General features: G+C 41.5%; 1 protein-coding gene across 1 annotated transcript in view; it reads right to left on the bottom strand.

Moving 5' to 3' along the window:
* Positions 1 to 20,048, bottom strand: part of frem2b (FRAS1 related extracellular matrix 2b) — a 137,588-nt gene that overhangs the window by 39,095 nt on the left and 78,445 nt on the right. Inside the window, exons 8-17 of the mRNA XM_079823951.1 lie at positions 18,865 to 19,074; positions 18,536 to 18,733; positions 18,230 to 18,394; positions 17,510 to 17,692; positions 16,979 to 17,109; positions 16,706 to 16,861; positions 16,301 to 16,604; positions 14,123 to 14,254; positions 10,074 to 10,405; positions 1,250 to 1,442 (exon numbers count right to left, since the gene is read on the bottom strand). Of these exons, the coding sequence (XP_079680077.1) occupies positions 1,250 to 1,442; positions 10,074 to 10,405; positions 14,123 to 14,254; positions 16,301 to 16,604; positions 16,706 to 16,861; positions 16,979 to 17,109; positions 17,510 to 17,692; positions 18,230 to 18,394; positions 18,536 to 18,733; positions 18,865 to 19,074 (2,004 nt within the window). The remainder of the gene's footprint in view (positions 1 to 1,249; positions 1,443 to 10,073; positions 10,406 to 14,122; positions 14,255 to 16,300; positions 16,605 to 16,705; positions 16,862 to 16,978; positions 17,110 to 17,509; positions 17,693 to 18,229; positions 18,395 to 18,535; positions 18,734 to 18,864; positions 19,075 to 20,048) is intronic.

The following is a 20,048-nucleotide window of genomic DNA, read 5'->3' as shown; positions in this document are numbered from 1 at the left end:
ATACGCCTTACCCACCAGCGCTAAAGTGGCTCTTAGTGGCTTGGTAACATTGGGAATTGGGGGGACGATGCTGACTCAGGGGAGAGAGCGTGCAAGCGTATCTTCATCCCTGGGCATCGCCCCATAGCCATAGTGTTTAGGCACCAAGATGCTTGAATAGTTGAAGGTTTGAGGGCTGAAAACAGTATGAAACGATACGAAACGGGTTTCTGTTTGCTTTGATATCCCAAACAAAGAGTTTGTGACCTAGATGGAACAAATCTTTCATCTAGTTTGCTTTTTTGCTGAACCTCCTGTTTCTCTGCTGGCCATTCAATGTTAAGTTTGGCCACAGCACGAGTCACAACCTCCATTAGCTCCTCATATGCAGGAGTATGAGGTGGTGAGTCCTCAGTAACTCCTGTCTCGATACTAACAACATCCAACTCCTAAGAGCTGGATAGTTGCAATACCGGAGCCTCAAAGCACAAAGCGTGCTTCCAAACCCTGACATAAAACACTGGACCTGGAAGGTGAGGGCAGAGGAAGGTATCTGCCAGATACATCTGCGAAGCCCACGATCTAAGCCTCCGCTCTGTCTTGGCAGTGGGACCGAACCGTGGGGAACACATGCTGAAGCGCCCTCATCAATGAGCACCCAACGGGAGCAAAGCATTCTCAAAGATAGCAACCTTAGCAACCTCAAGAGCTGACTGGGCATGCTCTGCTCCCATAAAAACAACACACGAGCTGTGTGTATCCCCACCCGTGATGAAATGAGGGCAGGGAGAAGCACACGGATTGAACTGCAGTTTGCTCGCCATTTTACACTTTTTATATTTGTCACATTTTATAATGGTGATATAACTCCTGACTAACAGAGAGATATGCTGTTCTTTTTTCGGAAACAGACAAACACCAACAGGACAAATGATTCCACATGCTGAAGACACGAAAGCTAGCGCTGTTTGTTTCCGGGAATGCTTTATTGTTTCCTGATCATGACGTCACCCACCTATGACTTTCCATCACGCCATTGAACTGATCTCATATGTGCTTCATGACGCAATCATGCAAGGGCGTTCCCACAGTATCTCTTCTCTCTGTTTTCAACATTAACGTTTATTGTGCACTAAATCAGCATATTAGAATGATTTCTGAAGGATCATGTGACACTGAAGACTGAAGTTAAGATGCTGAAAATTCAGCTTTGCATCACAGGAATAAATTACATTTAAAATAGCAATGTATAGAAAACGTGCTGTCTTGCCTTGTAATTCAGCCTCTGGTGGACTACCAATGCCATCTCTCCACAAGATGGCAGTATCATAAACAAAAGTGAGTCGCAGCTCAGACTGCAGGTCAAAATGCTGCCAACCACCAGCGCCGACAGGTGAATGGAACACGTATGACACATGCAGGGGCACACGCAGGGTCACATAAGACTGCACCAGGTTCAGCACCTACACAGGACAGAAAGGTCAATACTATAGTAACTACCCAGCTAACAATTTTTATGAATGAACATCCTAATATTTTCTGTTAATTAGTTAGGAAAGTTCTCTATATGTTGTCACACACACGCACGCACGTTATAAAATGTTCTGTATAGGTTCTCTATGGGTTGTCAAAAAAAACCTCCCTGAAATTATTATTTTTTGGTTACAAAAAACAAAAAAAACATGACAACATTATGGGATCGTTCTGTCTTTGCTGGGTAAACTGTCTAAAATTATTTAGCACATGAGAATTAGAATTAGCACTTTTGATTTTTACACATACTTTGGTTGACAAATAAAAATCTGAATTATGTTAAGAGAAGCTAAAGGCTTTTGAAATGGCTGTATATACATGTGTGCCACCAGCAGATGGTGCTGTTGCTCTTGCTTTAATTTAATGGCAAGCCTCATCAGTTCCCTAGAAAGAAATTACTAATTAAAACTCTTAAAATTACATTAACAGTCAGAATCACAATTTTGTATATAAAAAAAGAATAAAAGCATCCTAAAAGATTTGCAGTAAGCTCAAATTAAAAATACTTTTGCTGTGAAGCACTGCAGCATAGTCCCAATGGCTAACTCTCCAAGAAAGTGTTTTGAATTACTTCACAGTTCGACTTCACTGAACTTGAATGTGGCCTGTACACTCATCCATTCCTGTTTAATGACACTAGTCCACTTTAATTAACTGCAGAGTAAACCAACAGAGCCTGTGTCCATGGTGAAGATGAACGACTAGCTCAAACAGGCATGTAAACAGTTGTCTAAAGCTTGTTTTAAAGGCTACCCTTGCCTAGCTAGCTGTTTAAAGGGAAGAACAGAAAAAAAGAGAGGCTTTTTATGATCTAAAGGTCAGTTTTGACTCATTGTGGGCGGAAGACAAAAAGTGAGTTGCTTAAACTAGAGGTAGGCTCTGGGGCCCCACTACGGGGGGTGCAGAGTATGCCAGGAATATTGACCCATGACGCTAGAGGGCCCCAAATAACGACTTTGGAATTATTTTAGATTTTTTTGTTGTTTTCATTCTTACATACACAAACACGTTACCTAATAATATTGCAGCAAAATAAAATGAAGACCTGTGAATTATAGGAAGTGCGTGAGCACGCGCCCTAGTCACTTAAAAATACAGCGCATGACGTTAACCACACAAAAAAGAATGATGGACAGAAAGCACCTGTCAAGAGCACAAAAGTGAAAACTTAAAAAAAAAATAGGGATGAAGACGTTAAAAGAATGAAAGGGTAACACTTTACAATAAGGTTGTATTAGTTAACCTTAGTTAATGCATTAGTTAACATGAACTTACCATGCAGAGCACCTCTGTTCAGCATTAGTTAATCTTTGATAACGTTAGTTCATAAAAATCCAGCTGTTCATTGTTTGTTCAAGTTAGTTCACAGTGCATTAATTTATGTTAACAAGATTTTAATAATGCATTAGTAAATGTTGAAATTAACATTAACAAAGATAAATAAATGCTTTATAAGTGCAATTAATTATTAGTTCATGTTAACTAATGTAGTTAACTAATGTTAACTAATGAACCTTATTGTAAAGTGTTACCAATGAAAGTTTCCCTTATGAAGTGGGTCTTTACAAATCAGAATGAACTATATATTGATATGATTGTTGGTAGCGGGATGTGTTGAAAGACCTAATTCAAAAAGTCTGTTGTGCAAGTGGTCTTCAGTGTGGGTGCAAAACCACAATTGAAAAACGTAACTTTATTCTTCAGAGAGATTATCCCTGAATTTGGTTATTGTATTTAATGTGTTTCTTACCATGCCTGTCACAGTGGCCTCTGCAAAGATTTTTAAACTGAAACTTATAAAAAATGATCTGCGTTACACAATGGACCAAAACCGTTTTGGCACTCATATCAGTAGAGCACGATTTAATATTTAAAACAGCTATTCCACTATTCCGTTTGTGTTTGTTGTGCTTGTTGCGGTGTTCAGCGCGCTTTGATGGGTTTTATATTTCTTTTGTTACTGCCTATATTGTGTCTTACTGAGGAAAACTGCTCGGGTTATGTATATAACCCTTGTTCCCTGAGAAGGGGAACGAGCACTGCATCGAAACGACACTTTGGGGATGCTCCCTTAGCATCAGCGAATCTGAAACCAGAATGCCAACTAGGCCAATCCGATTGGCATGCGTGATGACGTAACCATGACGGCATACCCGTAAATATAAAAGGGGAGCTGGAACGTAATGTCGGCAGTAATCGCTCTGAAGCATGCGCTCCAGGCGCGCCGAGGTGTGGCGTCGGGATGCAGTGCTCGTTCCCCTTCTCAGGGAACAAGGGTTATATACATAACCCGAGCAGTTCCCTTTCGAGGGAACTCGCACTGCATCGAAACGACACTTTGGGGAACGAGTACCCACTAGGCCACACCGAAGGGTAGCACCTGCCCTAGTGTGAAGCCGGAGACCGGGCACAGCTAGGACTGGAGCACCCTAGCACCAGGCTTTGTAGGGAGATCCAGGTTATAGAACCTGATAAATGTGTGTGGGGTAGCCCACCCGGCCGCCTCGCAGATATCCTGCAAGGGGACCCCCGAAAGAAGGGCCACCGAAGAGGCCATGCCTCTGGTGGATTGAGCCCTCACGGCCACAGGTGAAGGCAAACTGCGGCCATGGTAATTTACTGGACAATCCAATTACTGATTGTCTGAGTAGACGCAGGCAATCCCTTCTTAGGTGAACCAAAACACACCAACAGTTGTTGTGATCTCCTCCACTGTGCAGACTTCGCCAAATAAACTCTGAGCGCCCTAACCGGGCAGAGTAGGTGAAGTCTCCCCTCTTCCGCCGTCACGTGAGGCGGAGGATGAAATGCCTGCAGAACCAAAGACCTGACCACCCTTGATGACACCTTAGGCACGTAGCCCGGCCTAGGGTGTAAGATGGCTTTTACTCCTCCCGGGGCAAACTCCAGGCAGGTTGGCGTTACCGCCAAGGCCTGGAGATCTCCCACTCTCCTGAGAGAGGTAATGGCGAGGAGAAAAGCCACTTTAAGGGTCAGGTCTTAGGTTCAGCTGACTCCAATGGCTCGAAGGGGGCCTCAGCCAAGGCTTCGAGAACCACTGCCAGGTCCCAGGTTGGAACTCTGGAATGAGCCACAGGCCTCATCCTCCGAGCTCCACGGAGGAATTGTACAACCAGCTGGTGCCTACCCAGAGGCCCATCACCCATAGGAGTGTGGAAAGCCGCAATGGCAGCCACGTACACCTTGAGTGTGGACGGGGTAAGCCCTGCAGAGAAGCGATCTTGGATGAACTCCAGCACTGAAGCCACTGGGCAGTTAACTGGGTTCACCTCACGCTCCTTGCACCAAGTGGAAAATACATTCCACTTGAAGCTGTACAGTCTCCTCGTAGACGGAGCCCTAGAACTGAGCAAGGTCTCTATCACCTCTGCCGATAGGCCAGCCTCTATGTACCTGGTCCCCTCAGGGGCCAGACCCATAGGTTCCAAATCTCCGGGCGGGGGTAAAATATCGTACCCGCCGCCTGAGATAGGAGATCCCTCCTCAGAGGAATCTCCCACGGCTGACCTGCTAGCAGAGCTATGATATCCGAGAACCCGACTCGAGTCGGCCAACGGGGTGCTACCAGAAGTAGACTGACCCCCTGTCGCCTGACCCTCTCCAGGACTCCCAGGAGCAGAGCAATCGGGGGAAATGCGCACAGACACAGCCTCGGTCACGTCTGAACCATGGCATCCAACCCCAGCGGGGCTGGATGCGTGAGGGAAAACCACAGTGGGCAGTGGGACGTCTCTCGAGACGCAAATAATCCACTTCCACTGGGCCGAACCTCTTGCATATGGCCTCCACCACCTCTGGGTGGAGTCGCCACTCCCCGGGCCTCAGCCCCTGTCTCGGCAGGATGTCTGCTCCCTGATTTTGGACCCCCGGGACATACATTGCCCTGATGGACAACAGTTTCCCTTGGGACCACAGGAGGATGTGATGCGCCAGTCTGCAAAGAGGGCGCAACCTCAAACCCCCCTGCCGTGCCCCAACCAGGGAGGGAGGCGTCTGTTGAAACGGATTCCCGGCAACAGGACGCTCCCAACACTGGCCCTTGGGACAGAAACCAAGGTTTCTTCCATATGACTAGGGAACGAAGGCCACTGCACGTTACCCTGATCATACAGAATGGATTTCCCCTCAAGGAAAGCCACCTGGTTTACTTCCGTATCAGGACATGGTGGCCGCGGAGGTCCGGGAAAAAGCTCCTCAGAGCTTTGTAGACCGCCGGCATTTCCAGGCAGTAGATGTGCCAGGAGAAATGCCTGGTCTCCCACAGACCTCTCGCAAAGCGGCCGCCATGACCACGTCCCAGCCGGTGAGGGAGGCGTCTGTTGAAATGGATTCCCGGCAACAGAACGCTCCCAACACTGGCCCTTGGGACAGAAACCAAGGTTTCTTCCATATGACTAGGGAACGAAGGCCACTGCGCGTTACCCTGATCATACAGAATGGATTTCCCCTCAAGGAAAGCCACCTGGTTTACTTCCCATAACCACGTCCCAGCCAGTGAGGGAGGCGCCTGTTGAAACGGATTACCGGCAACAGAATGCTCCCAACACTGGCCCCTGGGACAGAAACCAAGGTTTCTTCCATATGACTAGGGAACGAAGGCATCTGCGCGTTACCCTGATCATACAGAATGGTTTTCCCCCCGAGGAAAACCCCTTGATTCCCAGCTACCACTGTAAGGGTCTCATGCAGCAGGCCAAGAGATATTCTGTTGGACGCAGCCGCAATGAGCCCCAGCAGACCTTAAACTGCTTCACAGTGATGCTGTGGCCTAGCTTCATTTTAGAGACCACCGCCCGTATGGACTCGATACGTTCGGGAGACAATTGTGCCCACAACGTAGAGAATCCCATACGACTCCCAGGAACACAGTTCTCTGAGAAGGCGTCAACACGCTACTGCGTGTAGAGTCTCAAAGGGCTAGGCCGCCTGGAAGAACCCGATATTGGTACGCTTTGCCCCAAAAAGCGAACCTCAGGAACTTCCTGTGACACAGAAGGATGGATACAGGAAAGTATGCGTCCTCTTCAGACCCATCGTGACAGACCAGTCCTCAGACTGGATCTGAATCACAAAGGAGGAATTGCTAAGCATCTTGAATCTGAATCTCCTCAGAGAACGATTCAAGTACCTCAGGTCTAAAGTTGGATGCAACTCGCCATCCCTCTTAGGAACTATGAAGTACTGGCTGTAGAACCCGGACTCCCTGTCTGGCGGAGGAGCACATTCTGTGGCCTCCCTACCTACAGGGAGTGAACTTCCTGTTCCATTACCCGAACCTGCCCAGGGACCACTGCCGTCCAGACCACCCCACTGAACTTCAGGGGCCTCATCTAAGGGAGCAGCTCAACAGGGCCACAACACTAGAGCGGACACTGCGATTGCCTGAAACTGATGTGTCCCGCAGGCCACAAGGCGGCGAGAACGACATCAACTTCAGGAGGGCTCCATCTTAGATGAATATCCAGTTCACAAGTTAAACACGCTTGGGTGACAGAATTAAAGTATCCTTATCATTAACTTATCAAAGTCGGATAACATGACACTCAATTCCTCGGAATTAAATGCCATCATAATCACCAAACCCGTGCAACCTGATCTGAATAACAGGCTGAATAAAAAATATATCTAACTATTTTTTTCTTTCTCAAAGTCAGATAATATTTTAATTTAATTCCTCAGAATTAAATGCAGCCACAATAAGGTGAAACATAGTCTGAATGATAGGCTGAATATCTAACTCCTCAAAGTCAGATTATATTCATTTAATTCCCTAGAATTAAATGTAGCCGTACTTAATCAGACGACACTGTTCTATTTGTATTTATACGGACTCATAGACCCCGCGTTGCCTCAGCAACGTGGTTCAAGCCGACATAATACAACTGGCTTTCATCCCTTGAGAAAAAAAAAAGCCAAACAGTGTCACACAATACGGTGAAACATGGTCTGAATGACAGGCTGAATATCTAACTCCTCAGAGTCAGATCATATCTCGTCTAAATCCTCAGACTTAAATGCAGCCATATCAGACAATACTGATTTATCGTACTATACGGCCAGTATCTCATGCACACCGATCGCGTGTGTTCACTTTAATTGCAGACCCATAACCTGCGCTCTGCCTTTTTTTCAGCAATCGCGAGATGGAATCTTGCATATTTAAGAAGTGCTTATAACTTCGACTGCCTCGATGCTGAGCACGTCTAATTCCTCAGAATCAGACAGCTCACACATCGGGTCCTCCGCCCCGGGGGAAGAAGCCGCAGCGCGGGCTTCCACACGGGGAAGGAGAACATCTGAACTGTCAGACAAAGACTGGGAAGATGCCTCAGCAGTCCCAGTCCCGCTGACAGTCCATCCGTGAGCCCCATGACCAGCCTCGCCGCACCGCCTCGGCGGATGCGGGACCGATCCACGGGGCTCACGAGGCTGGCCGGCCTCATCGAGCACGGCCAGCCGAGAGCGGAGCACCCGGAGCGTCAGCTTTTCGCAATGCTCACAAGCGGCTCCCTCGAGAGCCGCTCGAGCATGCTGAACGCCCAGACAGTGCACACACAGCAGGTGTGTATGCGAGCCCGACATATAACGAGGGCAAGGATGGACACACTGATTGAACTCTCTCATTTTCTCTTCCATCATTCACACACTTTCTTACTGACGTACAACAATAAATAGACAGACAGTTTTTTGACACAGAGCGCTATTGCTGAAGAGCGATAACTGCCGACATTACGTTCCAGCTCCCCTTTTATATTTCCGGGTATGCCGTCACGGTTACGTCATCACGCACGCCAATCGGATTGGCCTAGTTGGCATTCTGGTTTCAGATTCGCTGATGCTAAGGGAGCATCCCCAAAGTGTCGTTTCGATGCAGTGCGAGTTCCTTCGAAAGGGAACTGTTAAAATAATTGTAACTGTTAAAAATGATTTTTGTAATGATGATGAAAACAATGAATGTAAAATAATGAGGGTTGTCTCATATAAATTAGTTAATTAACTAACTAATTCTGTCTTGCATACCCCCCGTAAAACTCTTCATGGCGTCCCTCGGTAGGCTACATAAAACAGATGGTTAGCCACAGCATAATTGATGTGATCTCAAAACTGTGAAATCTTTCCTTTAATATGTTTGACAAAGACTGTAAATCCATAGGCTATTTCAAAAGAAGGAGTCTAACCCTTGAAACATATTAAATAATTCCTAAATTGATGCCGAAATAAAACAAAACAGGGATAGACACGTTAGCTGCTTTTAAGGGCACAGAATATATTCGTACACTACCATTCAAAAGATTTTTTTTTGAAAGAAGTCTCTTTTGCTTATCAAAGGCAGTAGTTATTTGATGAAAATATATTGTAAAAACAGTAATATTGTCAAATATTATTACAATTTAAAATAACTGTTCCCTTTCGATTCGGTTCACTTCACTTTGTTAGCAATGCAATGTCTCGTTTCCTCATTTCAGGGAACCGAGGTTACATGAGTAACCGGAGACGATTTCTATTTTAATATATTTTAAGATGTGATTTATCCCTGTGATGGCAAAGCTTAATTTTCAGCATCATTACTCCAGTGTGAGTGTCACACAATCCTTCAGAAATCGTTCTAATATGATGATTTGCTGCTCAAGAAACATGTCTTACTGTTATCAATGTTAAAATCAGTTGTGCAGCTTAATATTTTTGAGGAAATCATGATTTTATTTTTCAGAATTATTTGATGAATATAAAGTTTAAAAGAATAACATTTGAAGTAGAAGTCTTTACTGTCAATTTGATCAAATTAAAGGGATAGTTCTCTAAGTGTATATGACTTTCAGATGAATACAATCAGAGTTATATTAAAAAATTCCAAGCATTATTATGGCAGTGAGTGACAGCCCAAAAAAGTGCATCTATCCATTATAAAAGTAATCTACATGGATCCCGGGGGTTAATAAAGGCCTTTTGAAGCGAATCGATGGGAGAAAAATATCCATATTTAACACGTTATAAAGTCAAATATCTAGCTTCCGCCGGACTGCCTTCCATATTCAATTTACACAGAAAACAAAGCGTAACTGGCGCGACGTTGGACGTAGCATAAGCATTTTGAACTGCGAGCGGGGTTACACTTTCTTCATAAGTTGAATATGTAAGGTGGTCCGCCGGAAGCTAGATATTTTACTCTAGAAAGTTTTAAATATGGATATTTTTCTTACACAAACACAAAGGCCTTTATTAACCTCCCTGAGCCATGTGGATTCCTTTTATAATGGATAGATGCACTTTTTTGGGCTGCCACTCACTGCCATTATAATGCTTGGAAGAGCCACGACTCCAATTGTATTCATCTGAAAGTCATATACACCCAGGATGGCTTGAGGGTGAATAAATCATGGGGTGATTTTAATTTTTAGGTGAACTATCCGTTTAATGCATTCTTTTATCATTTTTAAAAATTGCTTTTGAATGGTAGTGTATTTAACTTTTTATTTGCCTGAAGCTAAAGGCATGATGAAATGTGATTAGAAAAGATTAGTTTTCTTCTCTTTCCTCACCTGTCCATCAGTCCCGATGGTCCCTCCACAATCGTTGAGCAGTTCAGACATGTCATAGTAGCTGACAAACTCCCACAAGCACGCCTCCAGATGCAGGTTTCGGTAGAATCGTAGGGTGTTTTGGCCCCTGATGGTCGTGCTATACTGGTAGGGTGCAGTCCCGCCTATGGCATCTGGATTGCGGGTGGCGTCTGTGATGAATCCGTAGCGTGTCCGCACCTCTGTGTAGTCCAGCAGGTTGGAGCAGCGATGGTTTCCTACACGTGTACCGTCTGGACTCAGGGTCAGTTCAAAGTTGGAGAGTGGCCGAGTTGAGACTACAGGTAACATACCTAACAAGGGAATGAGGCAGATGATTTAAGATAGATGTATCTGATCCAGTGTTGTTACTGTTAACTAAAACTATAAAAAAAAAATTGGCGGTAAATTGATAAAAATTACCAAGAAGAAGAAGTTTTATTTATATAACGTCTTTACATGGCGCAAGGTCTCTTTACATTGTACATTACAATACATTTGCACACCCACATACACAATGCAAAAATTTAAGGCAACATATGGCCACATTATCCAAAATACATATTAAATATATATGTTTTTAGCTGGGTCTTGAAGATGGACAAAGATTACATATTACGAAGTGTAAGGGGTAGTGAATTCCATAATTTAGGAGCATTAACACCTTCCACCTACACTGGACAACCGAAAACGAGGAATGGACAAAAGACCAAGCTCTAATGATCCGAGGGACCAGGTAGGACAGTAGGAGTAGAGTATGTCAGACAGATATGGAGGTGCAAGACCATGTAAAGCCTTAAATGTTAGAAGTAATATCTTAAAGTGAATATGTGATGCCATGGGAAGCCAGTCAAGATCAAGCATTAGAGGAGTAATGTGAGCAGACCATCTGGTGGAGGTGAGAACTCTTGCTGCTGAGTTTTGAACATAATGTAATCTTTCAATACGTTTTTTGGGCAGACCAAGAAATAAAGCATTGCAATAATCCAGGCGGGATGTGATTAATGCATGAATTAAAATTTCAGCATCAGCATCAGCAAGAGTGAGATAAGATCGAAGACGTGCAATATTGCGAAGATGGAAAAAAAGAGTTTTACAACAGAAGAAATATGAGAGGGAAAAGATAGAATTAAGTCAAATAAGGCACCAATAAAGGATTAAATTAAACACAGTTTAGAGCTAATCTAGGATTTGTTGATCTGGAATTTATTTTAAATCGAGTTGTGTTGCACCACTTAATTTTAAACCCAGATTAACAAATCAGGGATTTGAATTTAACCTGAGATTAAAACCTCCATTTACGATCAATTTTCGCTGCCACGATAGATTCGTCATTGACAGCAACAATGTTATATTCCATTTACTTCTTTATTGACCACCAGAAACTCTTTCTGACTTAAGTAGCTCTTCATAATAAAGGAAACAAAGTTATAAAATGTAAGCAGTCTTTATAAAGCGCTAGGCTACATAGAGAGACCGTTACGATCAAGCAGGCAATGAAAACATTGCAGCACCTCGTGCGGATTTCATAAGCATGGAAATATATTTATAGAATCAATTAATAGAGTATATTGTGGCAGTATAGCTTATGACAAAACTGTTATGATTGGCGGAGTGACTTTCTCCGCTCTTGACAGCACCACCCGTTCTGTTTGATCGGCGTCCAGCAGCCACGAGCGGGAGCGGGTATGAGAAACATGAGGCACGGCAGCGATCACTGTCATTCATCTCATCATCACCGCTGCCGTTAAATGCTAAATATATTCCTCTCTTTTTTTCTTTGTCCAACACCAAGGTGCACCGAGATGAGTGACGGATCTGCATCCCGGACTTGATAGCAGGTGTAAACTAGGCCGCCACGACCCTCACAATCTGCCTCAATGCGCTTTATTTTTCATTTTTATTTGTAATAAACACCTCTCTGAGACATGGCGACACACCCACTGTTTCTATCTCTGTTCAATCAGCGGCATAGTTTAATTGTATGTGCATTTTATTTTATTTAGACCTCCTCACATTTACATTTTAAATTAATCCCTAATTGAGATTCAAATCTGAGTTTAAAGTTATGGAGCAACAAGATTAACCTTAATCTATCTTAAATATAAATTAAATCCAGGATCAAAATGATAGTTTAAATGTAAACCTGCTTATTTTTAAAAAAGGTTTAAAGTTTGGTGCAAAAGAATTATTAGGTAAACCTTGATTTAATCTAGATTTAAGATTAATCCGTTTTGGTGCAACCCACCCCAAGATTAAGGGTAGAGGAAGAAGGCTAATCATCAATATTTCAGTTTTGGTATTATTTAATTTAAGAAAATTCAGGGACATTCAATGCTTGATATCCCTGATACATGTGAGTCAGGCATGGATGGCCTATAAGAGTTGGTGGTAAGGTAAATCTGAATGTCATCGGCATAGTAATGAAATTGTAGTCCATGTATGCGTATGATGAACAGTAGTGGACCCAAGAACTAAACCTTGAGAAACACCCTGTGAAAGCGGAGCAGTGGCAGATGTATACCCTTGAATGGTGATATAATACTTTCTGTCGCTGATGTAGGAAATGAGCCAGGAAATGAGCCATGAAAGAGCTGAACCAGTGATGCCGATATCAGAAAGGCGAGAGATAAGTATTTCATGGAAGATGGTGTCAAATGCAGAGCTTAGATCGAGAAGCATCAAGATGTTTATTAACCCTGAATCCATGCGCAGAAGAATGTCATTAACCAAGAAGAGGAGTTTCAGTGCTATGAGATGGACGGAATCCTGACTGAAAAGGTTCAAAAAGACCATTTGCATCTACGTAAGATCTCAATTGTGAAACTTTTCAAGTATTTTGCTCAAGAATGGCAAATATGAAACTGGCGTGTAAATGTTCATGTTTAGATGGTCAAGGCCACGTTTCTTAACAATGGGGGTCACCGCAACCATTTTTAATTCAGCTGGAACCATGGCAGATGCTAAACTACAATTTATCATGTGTTATAAAAGGTTCACCTCAAGAAAACACATCTTAAGCAAAGCAGTTGGTGTAGGATCAAGCTTCAGGATGTGGAATTAGACTTCACAATTAGATCACTTATGGTATGGCAGCAGAAGTAGTGAGAGTGAAAGCAGAGCGAGAGTTTGTTGAGTGAGCTGAGTCAGCTGACATCTAATGAACATTTGAGTCACTTGTGTGAGGGGTGTCTTTGGCAATGAATTTAGTGATTGACTTTAATTTGTCTGAAAATAATTGAGAAAAGCTATTCACAAGCACCTCAGAGCCAGAAATAACCTGTTGTGGAGGGTTAGTGAGATTGTACCAAAAATCAGTTAACAGATTTAAAAAACGTACACTTAAAAAAATCCTTGAAAATGAAATGTTGATGAAAATGAAATGAAATAACTAGCTAAATATAAATATAAAAAAAAAACACAACTTATAAAAATGACAAAATAAACATAAAACTAAAACTTAAACTAAAATTTTCAATGAAAATGTAAAATATAAAAATAAAAGCTAATTAAAAATGTAACCATAAAACTCCATAAATAAAACAAACATAACACTGATCTGATATGACACAGAAAGTGATCAAACTCTTTTAAATACAGTTTTTTTATGTTCTATATATTTATAAACTACATTCTAAAAAATACTGGGTTAAAAATAACCCAAGTTGGGTTATGACTAACCCAGCAATTGGGTTGTTTTAACCCAGCGGTTAGGTTAAGTGTTTGCTTAAAACAACCCAATTGCTGGGTTAAAACAACACAATCGCTGGGTTAAAACAACACAATCGCTGGGTTAAAACAACCCGATTGCTGGGTTAGTCCATTTTCAACCCAACTTGGGTTATTTTTAACCCAGCATTTTTTAGAGTGTAATTGTGACTAATTCGTCCTTTTAAAAAAAAATTGTCACACCACAGGACTATTTACTAAGTGAATTGCAAAAAAGGTGATTACAAATGTACTAAAAATGCTGGACAGTCTGATGAGCAAAATGGTAGGTGTACTGCTAACACTATGGTAGGTGTACTGACCGTCAATATGGGGCATAGTAACAGTCAGTTTAATGAGGTTTGGATGGTCTGGATCTTCTGCTCCAGTGTAGCGCAGTCTGGCAGAGAAAGGCTCAGCTCCAACTGTGCCAACAACCCGAGGCTGGCACATACCTGATGCCAAAAGGAAGAAAAATTAAACGGCTGCAGCTTAAAGGGACTGTGACATAACATAAAATGTACGAATGCCCACTACTGGTGGAACGCCCTAAGCTCTTGATCACTTAGAATCCGCTATGGTTATGATTTATTATTTACAGTGTTTTCCCTCATTAATTTGTATTACGCACCATTGTATAGGCCTGTATGTGTGCTAGGGTTGTTGGAGAAAATATAAAAAAATACACAAACCAAAATGACAACACTACAATAGACTGTGTAAAAACAGTCAGCTTAAAGTAGCTACAAATATTATGCAGTTAAATTTCAAAATAACTCTGACATCATACACTAAAGTTGTGTGGGGTAGAGGTAAATTAAGCGTGATCTGAAGTGACATCACAATTGTGTTGCATTGTGGTCTATGGATCTGCCTGAAGTGTACATATTGAGTAGACTCGCTCCCTCTGTCCATATACACTTCCCTCACCCACTTGATGAAGTTGAACACACTTCAAAATGGTGGTGGGGATTCCCCCGAGGGGAAGAGTGTATGTTTAAAAGTGGAGTTAAACACAGCTAAGCAAAGTGTATAGAGTGGTGCAGGTACGACGTCACTTTGTAGTCCAAAACGCGGAAATAAGCATTTTAGCACTTCTGGTTGCATCGTCCTGCTCAATGTTTTTATTTTTTTTATTTTTATGGGAAATGGCTGAAATAAGGTCTGTGGTCAAAACAAGATCAAGACACTTTCATTCTACGACATAAAATACATAAGTATGGAAGCCCTAAACGGCCATGGACAATATATTTTTTTCTATCTTATTTTCTCGTGATCATTACTTATTTTTCTCATGACTGTTTCTTTCTGAAACTGCACCCGGAGTCTACTGTTGCTATAGCAATGAACACAACTTTCACGCACATCTGATCAACGGATAAACCATGCGCTCTTATATGTTGTGGATCTTTCAGCAAAATCTTTGCTTCACTTAATAAACATTTTATTTGTGTAATTAACATGTTTAAATTAGCAACAGAGCATTCAACAGCTCAAGCGCAGATGGAGCCTTCAGAAGGATGGCAGATTATCTATTCTAAAAATCGGCTGAGCTGCTTGGATTCAACCCACTTTATTTTCCTCATTCGTTTAAAATAAAATTGCATTACATAGGCTAATTTGTGTGTTCTTATCCTACTATCATGAAGGATATGCTGTGACTGGTATCATGTGCGTTTCTATGCTAGGCTTCCATTAAAAGTCGGTGCAATACTCCAGATTTCTAAAAAAACAAACGTTTAATCTTATAAACTGCTGTGTTACCAAGGCAACAACTAATGCGTTTGTATTACATTCAAAAGAGCGGCCGCTATCAGCCCCATAGTGGAAAATGAAACCAGAACCGTACCCGCTGGCCTGAATCGGCACGGAATGGAACGATTACGCAATGAGAACCGTTCGGCCCGACTGTGGAAAAGCAGCTTCAATTCAGAATTGTGAGATATAAACTCGTAATTGCGACTTTTTTCTCTGAATTACGAGTTTATATCTTTTTTCTCGCAATTGAAAGTTTATATCTCACAATTTTGACTTTATAACACGACTTTATCTTGCAATTTGCGACTTTATCATGCAATTCTGAGAAAAAAAGTCAGAATTGTGAGATGTAAACTCACAATTGCAAGAAAAAAAAGTCAGAGTTGTGTGATAAAAAGTCGCAATTACCTTTTTTATTTTTTATTCGGTGGTGGAAAGAAGCTTCCATAGGGTTTAAAATAGTCATAGTTTGGTACAATAAACCTTGACTAACATTGTAAGTGGACTTTAGGGGAAACATTTTATGTAAATAAACTTTTAAATATTATCATAGAGCTTACTGTCAAAAAATTTACTGTGGAAATTACAATAGTCCCAAACAGTACTCTAGCATAGCAAGGCTAAAATTTAGATTTTTCTTTTTTTACAAGATCAACTCTAGAAAAAAAAAACCCTGAAAATCTCTTTTTTGGGGACAGAAATTGTCCAAAACTGGTGCTAATTTTGTAATGCACTAAACTCACCATCTTCATGGCTGATGGAAACTATGGGGCTGGTGAGCTCCAGGCCTTCATCCCCATTAGAGTTGACAGCCCGGGCTGCACACTGCACACGTGAGCCTGCTTGGAAATACACTGAGTCTAATGTGATCGTTTTGGAGGAGGTGAAGAAGGTGTCAAAATCCACCTCCTTCATGGGGCTGGTGACACCATCAGGTCCTGTGGGGGCACTGACCAGCCAGCGGTACCGGGTCAAGGTGTTGTTGATGTGCTCAGCAACACAGATGGAGCCCGTCCGGTCAAAGTCAGGATACTTGGGGTTGCATGACTATAATAAATACAGAAATAAATGAATATATAATGAGCATACATATATATAAATATATATATACATATATATATATATTTTTTCCTATATAGTGAACCTACCGTGACACAGACTACGGGATATCCTGCGGATGGCTGGGTATCTCTCGTCCTGCTTGTATCATCGTACTGCAAGAGAGACACCACCACTGGCACAGAGGGGAAGGTCACATCAGCCATACTGTTCTTCTCTTCAATGTAGATGATGGCTTTGGTGACCTGAAGGTTTGGAAGACAAGCTATAATGCTCACAGTGTGGGTCTAATACTACTGATACAGCACAGCCAGATTAAATCATTTGTTTCCATATTGCAGGGCAAGCATATTTTGGAATACCTGAATTTCTGCTACCATGTTCTCATCAGGTTTGAGGTGGACAGTGAAGGCCTCTCTCATCTCTCGCAAACCATCATACAGGATTTCCACCTCTACAATGTGCTCTCTATCTCCCTCTTTAAACTCCACATCTGCAGTTGGGAAATTATCATTTTCATGTTTGATTTTGATCACCTTCTGTATGTACATGATAGGGACTTTTTAAAAGTGTGACAAATAACCGCTGAGGGGCAACACAAAAAATGTCTAGCTCACGATTCACTCCAAAATTAAACATTTTTGACAAAATTTACAGTAATGACAATATATTTTTTATTCTATCTTATTCTATTCTGTTGTATAACGGTACTTGTGAATGTGGGTGGGACATTTTTATATTGTTATGAAAATAATGAAAAAAATCTTAATGGTCATAAAATAAGCTTAATTTTCTTTGAGCAGCATCATTTAAAAGATACAAAAATATTGTTATTGTTAAATTCCCCAGTGAGTTGTCTTACAAAACTGTTATGATGTTGTGTTTGAACCCACCTTCAGAGATGGGATGGTAATCTTCTCCAGAGGAAGCCGAGCCGTCCTTTGTGTGGACCCGAACCACAGACACTTTGGACATGTCTCCTGTCCTCTGGACCGGAATCCTCACCACTGAGATTTGCCCTGACTCACTGGGTTCACTGACACTGAACTTGGTTGCTCCAAACCTGATAATGGCCTCTGGGGAAGGAGAATCGTGAGAAAGTTGAGATGTATGTCAGCACCGCATTATCACTTCAATCAGGACTAATATCGATCAATCAGCTTAACCAGACTGATGATTAAAGATCAGAAATGATGAAATCAAAATGGGAGTTTTGTGGCTTTTAGTCCAGGTCTATTAGATTTTAAGCAATCTATTTGCGAGTGAACTCGTAAATGTTGAAAAAATCATACATTTGTCTTTAAATAAAGCAGATAAGTGCATTCAAATTCTACATTCTCTTTTCTCCTGTTTGAAATATCTATAGTAAAATAATGCATTCATACTATTCATACTATTATATGAACGATTTGCACGTTTTACCTCTTTCCACATCTTTTCTTTAAAATCGACATTTCTGAATTCCTGAATAATAAAAAAAACTCACATCCTTACAGTACATTTTCTGCTCTTAGGCCAGTTAAGTACTTTCTAGGACTCAGAGAGATTACGGCAAATGCAAGTGAACACAAGTGGGTACAGAAATGAGGGAAAGTAGGAGATAAAAGTCTTACTGTCAGCATCATCCTTTATCTTGACGAGTGTCTCATTCTGAGCCCCTATGGAGGCCCCAAATGGAGACTCACTCTTGGGGCTTCCCAGCACCAATCTCAGCTCCTCATCTTCTTCATGTTCAGTGTCATCCACAAGGATGAGGACACAAGGCTTCTCCACCTCTCCTACACAAGTAATAATTTTAAGAGAGAGTTGTTTTTAAGTATGCATAAAATATGTCAGCGAAATTATTATTAAGGAAAAATAAATAGATTTTTTCTTTCAGAATAAGAAATTTTTATAGCTTAAAGACTCAAAAATAATACCTGGTAAAAAGACGATGGTGGAGATGTCTGTGTTTGGCCTCTCGTTGAAGTCCATCATGACTTGGGCTGAGCCTTGACGGCTGTAGCATCTCACGCTTGACTTGTAGCTCAGATCTCCGCTCCGGTACACAATAGCAGATATCTGTCCATCATTCTCATTACCCGTGTATGTAGGATCTCGGAATTGCACCTTGGGCACTAAAAAACAAAAGTCTCATATTTAAACCCAAATCCTGTTTATCATAATTGTTTTGGTCTTGTCTAAGATAACGTAAATGATTTTGCATGCTTTATTTTGCCTTTTTAAGGTTTAGTATAAGACCACTCACAATCTGAGATGGAGTCATTGATGTAGATCGTAGCTTTTCCTGGTTCTCCCAATATGCCGTTCATGGGCATACGGAGAACCAGCTCAAACTTCTCTGGCCCCTCCAGCACCGGCTGTCCCAGGTCATCCAGGATTGTAACCTTGAATGTCTGCATGTTGACGCCCGGGGAAAAGTCTAGGTTCTTACTAATCCCAACATAGTCCACACCAGCTGTGTTAAAGGTTTGCAAAAGTTTTAGTAAGTCAAAATTGTTCAATGACAAAAGAACAATTTCCTTTCACTGGTAAATTAACAATGTGAAAATAAATGCCTCTCTCAGTATCACAGGACTGCAGGAATGACAAAACTTTTTGCCCTGGATAAAGCAAAATAAATAAAGTATACTGATATTAGACTGGTAAAATAATACATTTATGGTTAACAGTGTTGGGTTAATTACCAAGTAATCTAATTACTGCAATTTAATTACTTTTCCCTTGAAAAAGTACAATAAGGGATTACTCTTAATTTTTTCTGTAAGAGTCTGTGAATTGGAAATCAATGTCACCATCACCAATCTTTCCCCGCCAGCGTAAAAAAAAAAAAAGGCCACCAATGTTTTGATAATTTTCACAACATTTTCATGGGCCCCTGAGAATATTTTGTTGTATGAATATATGAACATGCAATATATCAAAAAAAGAACAGATCCTTTGCTTTTAAACAAAAAAAAAAACAATTTTATTCTAGCTTCATGCATTCATTTTATGCACAACATTTTAAGCAAAAAGCTGAGTTTTTGTCAAAGACTACATCTAGATCTAATTGAGAACAATGATCAAAACATAGATGGAGTAGATCGAGTCCATCAACAGCCCTAATGCTTGCACTGTTCTACACCACTTCCTGGGTTGACATTTCATTCAGTAACACTAGGCAGTTTTAATTTATATGCTGTTTAATGTTGATAATCGTGTTATTTTACATATGCATATGATTATATCGCTTGTTTCTGTGTCTTCTTCGCGTGTGTTTTGAACAGGAGATTCTGTAGGCCTACTCTTTCAGAAGATGCGTTATATTGCCCTCCACCGTTTAACAGTGAAAACACAGAAAGCCGTATGGCCGTATTTTCGTCAATGGCGGGGAAAGAGTTAAGAGGTGAATGAAATGAACTTTGTTTGAACAAAACTGAATGATTCCTG

Source organism: Gobio gobio (genome assembly GCF_949357685.1).
Source record: "Gobio gobio genome assembly, chromosome: 8".
Lineage (NCBI taxonomy): Eukaryota > Metazoa > Chordata > Actinopteri > Cypriniformes > Gobionidae > Gobio > Gobio gobio.
Note: the sequence above shows the minus strand (reverse complement) of the source record. Positions and strands in the feature narration are given on the sequence as shown.